General features: G+C 50.4%; 1 protein-coding gene across 20 annotated transcripts in view; it reads left to right on the top strand.

Moving 5' to 3' along the window:
* The first annotated feature begins 1034 nt into the window (after nucleotides 1-1034).
* Rbm26 (RNA binding motif protein 26) overlaps nucleotides 1035-6844 on the top strand; it is a 73360-nt gene continuing 67550 nt past the window's right edge. For 18 of the 20 annotated variants that reach the window (XM_027393974.2, XM_027393975.2, XM_035453428.1 and 15 more), the window contains exon 1: nucleotides 1035-1187. In XM_027393974.2, the coding sequence (XP_027249775.1) occupies nucleotides 1117-1187 (71 nt within the window). In that variant the 5' untranslated portion in view covers nucleotides 1035-1116. The remainder of the gene's footprint in view (nucleotides 1188-6844) is intronic. The other 2 variants (XM_027393973.2, XM_027393968.2) reach the window with 1 other exon arrangement.

Genomic DNA, 6844 nt, shown 5'->3' with positions numbered 1-6844 from the left:
CAGGGCAGGAAGCGCACAGAACCACCGTGTGCACAGGGCAGGACGGGCACAGAGCCACCGTGTGCACAGGGCAGGATGGGCACAGAGCCACCGTGTGCACAGGGCAGGAAGCGCACAGAACCACCGTGTGCACAGGGCAGGACGCGCACAGAACCACCGTGTGCACAGGGCAGGACGGGCACAGAACCACCGTGTGCACAGGGCAGGATGTGCACAGAACACTGCGCCGCCGGGAGGGAGGGTGCCGGGGAAAACTGAGGCCGGCTGCACGGTGCGGGGGGGCCCCCTGCAAACCGCGGGCCTCTGCGGCAGCTCCTGCTCCCCCTAGCAGGGGAAAACGCCTGGGCGCCGGCGGCCTTTGCCTCCGGGGGCAGGAAGCCCGCTCGCTGCGCTGCGCCGCGCCGCGCCTTGGCGCGACCGCGGCCGGCACCAAACACACCCCGCGGCCCCGGCGGGGCCGGGCGGCGGAACCCGCGTCTCTTCCCAGCATGCTCCGGGGGCCGCCGCGAGAGTTCGGCAAACTCTCGCGAGGTTTACCGGCAGCCATCTTCTCGGGGGTGCTGGAGGCCGGGAAGACCCCCGAGCCGTTCCCATTGAGCCGGCCTCGGTGGTCGCTGTGTGGGCGTCCGCTCTGCCGCGCGGCCAGCGAGCTCCCCGCGGCGCCGCGCGGCTGAGGGCGGGCCCGAGGCGCGCGCGGCGCAGCGGCGGCGGCGGCGGCGGCGGCGCGGCGGCGGCCCTTCGGAAGATTCTGCGGGCGGCGGGGAGCTCGGCGCGCGGCGGGCGGCGGGCCGGGCGAGGCCCGCGGAGACCGTTGCGGCCGCCTCAGCCCGGCGGGGCGGCGGCGGCGGCGGCGGCGGCGGGCTGCGGGGGGGCTCCCGGGAGCGGGGCGGCGGCGCGCGCGGCCTGCGGCGGCCCCGCCGAGCTGCCGGCCGAGGAGCGCGGCTTCGCGGGCACACGCCACCGGCACTCCCACCGCGGCGGCGGGCGCGGCGGCGGCGGCCCACGCGGGCGGACAGCGCGCCGAGCAGGGGGCGGCGGCGGCGGCGGCGGCGGGGCGAGCGGCCGGGGCGAGCGCGGCGCGGCGACCCGCAGTGAGCGGCCTCGGGGCCGCCGTGGATGGTCTCTAAGATGATCATTGAAAACTTCGAGGCGCTCAAGTCGTGGCTCAGCAAGACCCTGGAGCCCATGTGAGTGCCCGGGGCGGCCTGCAGGGGGGCGGCGGCGGCGGCGGCGGCGGGGGGGGAGGAGGAGGAGGAGCGGCGGCGCAGGGTCCCCGCCGTGCAGCAGCAGCGGCAGCAGCAGCAGCGGGAGGCCGGGGCCGCGGCGCGGGGTCCCGGGCTCTGTTGTCTGTCTCCCCCCATCCTCCCTCCCTCCCATCCTGTCTGCCCCCATCCCTCCCTCCATCCTCCGCCTTCGCGCCCAGGTCCCAGGTAGCTGCGCTTTGTGTAATTGTTTGTGTATTTATTGACTGACTGATGACTGATTGATTGATTGATTGGTCGTGGGGCCGAGCTCGGCACCGGCGTCGGCGGCTTTTGTTTTCCCGTTAGCTGTGTGCAGACCGCTAGGAAACTTGCCCAGCAGGCAGGCACCTGCGCTTCCCGCCGGGCCCGCGGGGTCGGCCGCCGTGCCTCGCAGCGAGGCCAGCTAGCATATGGTCGTCCTGGCCATGATGCGCTCTTTCTTGGAGGTTGTTTCCGTAGACGCAGTGGATGGGCGTCAGGGCAGCTGGAGTTGAGACTGGGGCTTTCACTTGCAGCCGCTTAAGGAGAAGGAAGAAAGGCCCCGGCTTCCGTGCGTCTGCCCCACGGGCACCTACCTCTCTTTAACTGGTTGAAGATGGAACAGGTGCGAGTGTGCCCAGCCCCCCCCCCACTCGTACCCTACTCACCTAGAGAAGGAAAGACAATCTGGTACTAGTCTCTATCCGTATGGAGTATTTAGCGGTTTAAGGAGGAATTCACGAGTTCGTGCGACTACGGTTGAATTGCCTTAGATGGAGAGACACTTTAGGAACGTTTTCTGGATTTGTTCGATGAAAAACACATCACAGATGAATTTCTTCTCGGTACGGTTGATTTACAATAACAACAAAATGCAGCGGCAGATGATTCACCTGTTTAATACGTGGGTTAAGTTGGTTGCAGTGTACTGAGGGAAGCTTCGGGACTAGAACTTTAAAATTCCCAGGTTAACGGGCTGCAGTAAGACAGCATTACAGATGTGACGACTTGTGACCATTGTAATGGCAGGGGGTCGTGTAAATGTGGTTAGGTCTGGGCTGTCAAAGCAAGTAATGTGTAACAAAACTTAAAGAGGGACGGACCCTTCTGAGGAAAGACGTGTTTGCAGGATGAAGAGTAGGTGGGAAGGCCTGGTAGAACACAGGATCCTTGTGGTTTGTGTAGGGAACAGACAGGAAAGACAAGAAGTAGTAGGCAGGGGCCAAACTGAATGGGAGCTTTTAGGTCAAGGTCAGGAATTAAGATTTTATTTAACACATAATGGGAAGCTAGGTTATTTAAAGCAGACTTTAGATATGCCTGTTTGGTGGAGACTTAAGGGGATAAGAGTGAAATGAGGGAGGCTATTTGGTGGTATTGTAGAAAGAGACTGAATTGGATGGTAGTGGCGACGGAACCAAGTGTACGTCACAAATAGATCTGATGAAACTTGCTGATGGAGCAGATGTGGGAGGTGGGGAAAGAAAAGCCAAGCGTGGTGCCCCAGAGGTAGTTTTAGCAGCTGGATGGTGATGTAGAAGGTTGGGATGGGGTTGGTTATTCACTTGATCAGAGTCCACAGACTGATGCAGTGAGTCAGAAGCTCTTCGATTGGGCAAGGTGGACAGCCAGCCGTTGGTGGTCTTAGCAAAGTAGTTGACTGGAATGGAATAGAGGGAATTTATGTTTCAGAGCTGGAGGGTATAGCCTAGTGGTGGCATATGTGATATGCAGAGCCATAGATTCAATATTCAGTTCCCTCCACCTCCAAATAAACAAAAAAGACAGTTCTTCCCATGGATTGGAAAGTATGGTATGTAACAGGTGAGAGGGAGGACCCCAGAGCCCAGTGAATGGCTTTGAACTGTGTCACTACCACGAACCTTCAAGTTGTGTAATGTTGGATAAATTGCTCAACCCAATGTATGTTTCCATCCGTAAAGTGGGGAAAATAAGGAATATATGTAAAGAAAATCTTAGAATATTGCCCAGCTTGTAACCAGCACTTTTCAAACCAACTTTATTGCCATTTCATGTTTTTTCACTAACCTAAAACATATATACGTAGTGTTTATTCCTCTAATTTGTTTTTAATTAAAAGAAGCATACTACTTAGATATCTATTCCTTTCTGTGATTACAATAAGCAGTTACTATTAGCAGAGTCTACACAGTGGCCCTTTCAAATGTACATTGCTGTACAATTTAGTTAGCTCCTATTCTTGTTGTTTTAATTTGCACGTGTTTGCTATTCTTCTAGGTGATGACCTACAAAAGCTTAATTATTTACTGCTGTTGGTTTCTACATTGGTTTCTTTTTTTTCTTTCTCTTTCCTTTTTTTTTTTTTTTCCTTGAGACAAGGTTTCTCTGTCTTACAGCTCTGACTGATCTGGGACTTGCTTTGTAGACCAGGCTGGCCTCAACTCAAAGAGATCCTCTTGCTTCTTCTTTCTGAGTGCTGGGATCATAGGTGTGCACCATCACTGCTAGCAAAAAGTGTGTGTGTGTGTGTGTGTGTGTGTGTGTGTGTGTGTGTGTGTTTAATGTAAAGAGGTTTTTTTTTTCTTAATGTTGACATGTAATTATAAAATTCGTACTATTTGAGGAGGGACTGTATGAAGGAACTTTATATAGTTTTTAGCTATTCATGATAGTGAAGTGTCACTTTTTTTTTTTTTTTGACTAACATGAATTTTGAATGTATTAGCAAACTTTCTGAGTACTTCCTCAGTGCCAATCTGAGTGGGCCATAGACCGAGGCAGGGTGTGAAATAGCTGTTTTCCTTGTTAGGGAAGAAGGATGCTGACCAAGTAATTCTAATACTGTGTGTGCTAAGGAAGTCCACAGTGCTTTGGAAACCCTTTAGGTGGAGGTCAAGAAAGGCATCTTTGAGATGGTAACATTAGATCTCAGCTTGGATGAAGAGCAGCTTTCTAGGTTTTAGAGAACAGATTGTATGAATGCCCTAAAATGAGTTGGAGAAAATTGTCTGGAGGAAGTGAAAGATCGAGAGCGCAAAGGAAGGATAGAAATGGTTAGGGACAGAGGGGGCCAGGTCACACAGGACTTGGTGGAGTGAAAGTCATCATGTTGTGGTCATCATGTTTTTTAGGAAGCCTGGGAAGGGTTAGGGCAGGTGAATTTGGAGAGTGATGGAGAGTGAGGTATGCCGGGAAGCCTGGCTGCATTTCCAGCCCGAGTGACAAATGTGTGCGTCTGTTTATTCCATTGTAAGTTTTGTAGTAGCAGAGTTCTGTTCTTTTTTCACAAATCATTGAAAGTTTAGATACTAAAATTTCCTCCTGAGGTCCCTAGAATTGATGTCTTTTGATTTCATCCATTTGCTTAGTCAGTCCTTCCTCCACCATAATGTCTTTTTGGTAATGTGAAATATATCCCCCCCCCCCCCCCGTGATTCAACCTTAAAGTGAGCATATAAAGTAATAGGCTTTATTATGGCATTTCCATACATGTATGTACTTTGTTTTTAGCACCCCTCTCTGACTGTGCGCTTGGCCCCACTTTCCCCATGGTGCATTTTCCTTCTCTTCTCTTCTCTTCTCTTCTCTTCTCTTCTCTTCTCTTCTCTTCTCTTCTCTTCTCTCAGATAGTCTTCCTGTTAGTGTTCATGTCATGCAATCCTTTACCTCCCTATGTCCACCCTTTCCCCACCTAAAATCTCTCTCTCTCACAATGGTCAGGTGGCCTCTGTCTCTCTCCCTGTCTCTCTCTGTCTCTCTGTCTCTCTGTCTCACACACACACACACACAGTTTCACACTCTTACACATAGATTCTGCCGATGAGAGAGGAAAATAAGCAGTCTTTCTCATTCTGACTCTGGCCCATTTCACTAAATACAGTGATCATGGTCTTATACTTTATGTAAATTACCACATTTTCTTTACCCATTCATTCACCCGTTGGATAGTTGGCTTTTTCTGTTTCTTAGCTATTCCTAATAGTGAAACAACAAGCCTAGATGTGCAAATGTCTCCGTGTTATGTTTAGTTACAGCCCTTCTGGTGTATATGTAAGTGTGGTGTAGCTGGGTTTCAGGAGCTTTACGCTTTGTTCCATGGGGGCTGTACCAGTGTACATTCCCACCGCCATGTAGATGACTTTTTACCTTGCATACTCACCAACGTTTGTTGTCAAACGCTGGTTTTCTTTATTTATGTATTGTATGTATGAGTACTCCATTTGCTTGTATGCCTGTATGTCAGAAGAGGACATCAGATGGCATTACAGGTCGTTGTGAGCCATCATGTGGTTGCTGGGAATTGAACTCAACCTCTGGAAGAGCAGCCAGTTCTCTTAACCACTGAGCCATCTCTCCAGCTTGTCATTTGCTTTGTCTTCTCTTTTTGAGACAGGGTTTCTCTGTGTAACAGCTCTGGCTGTCCTGGAGCTCAGTTTGTAGACCAGGTAGCCTCGATCTCACAGAGATCCACCTGCCTCTGCCTCCTTAGTGCTGGGATTAAAGGTGTGTGCCATCACTGCCCGGCTCATTTGTTTTCTTGATCCTGCCCATTGTGCTTGGGGGTGAGCCTGAATCTGGATGCTGGTCGTCCATATCTAGTATCTTTCCCTACTGCTGCACACTTTATGCTTTGAGACAGTGTTTCATTGGGCCTGGAGCTCCTTGATTTGGGCTAGGGAGGCTTAGCTGGCCAGTGAGCTCTAGGGTTTACCTGTTCACCACCCCAACCCAAGCTCTACTTTATGTCTTCATACTTTTAAGTCAGGCATTTTGCTGACCTCTCCAGTCTCCGAAAACATTTTAATTTGTTTCTATGATGGCTAAGGTTATTTATTGGCCATTTGTATTTTTTCCTTTGAGAACCATCTGTTCATTTATTGGTTGAATACTTTGTGGGGGGTTTCGTTTTGCAGTCTTTTATACAGTCTAGTTATTAACCCTTCCTGAAGTACAGTTGGCAGTTCTTTTTCCTATTCTCTAGGTTGTCTCTTCACTTTGCTGTGCCTCCTAATTTCAGTTTATCTCATTTGTCAATTCTTGGGATTATTTCTGGTGTTATTAGAGTCCTTTTCAGAAAGTCATAGCCTATGCATAAATCATAAAGTGTTTTACCTGCTTCAGTTTTTTTTTAATAGAAAAATTTTCCTTCACTAATATTTTGTGGGCTTATTACCATATGTGGTAATTTTTTTTTTTTTTTTTTTTGGAGCCTATCCTGGCACTTGCTCTTGCTCTGTAGACCAGACTGGCCTCGAATTTACAGAGATCCGCCTGCCTCTGCCTCCCAAGTGCTGGGATCCGGCCACCAGTGCCCGGATCCATATGTGGTAATTTTAAAAGTAAGATTCTTTATATGAAGGGATTCCTTAAGATGCAATCACATTCTTTAATTTTTAAGAAAATAAAATTGAGAGACAGACTAATGCTCAGACTTTGGAGTTTAGTTGTAAAGATGGGAATGCCTTAGTTTTTGCTTCTTCATCTGTGCTTTGCTGTGAAAGCAGGTTGTGTAGAGGAAAGAAAGCAGACTTCTTGACCTCATAGGTCAGTATTGTGATTTCTGCCATTGTTTAGCTTAGTGATCTAGGCAAGTGACCCTCCCTTTCTTTACTGATATAATTGGGGAGAGTTGTTTCCTT

The sequence above is a fragment of the Cricetulus griseus genome, assembly GCF_003668045.3.
Source record: "Cricetulus griseus strain 17A/GY chromosome 1 unlocalized genomic scaffold, alternate assembly CriGri-PICRH-1.0 chr1_1, whole genome shotgun sequence".
Taxonomy (NCBI): Eukaryota; Metazoa; Chordata; class Mammalia; order Rodentia; family Cricetidae; genus Cricetulus; species Cricetulus griseus.
This window is presented reverse-complemented; position numbering and strand designations above follow the sequence as displayed.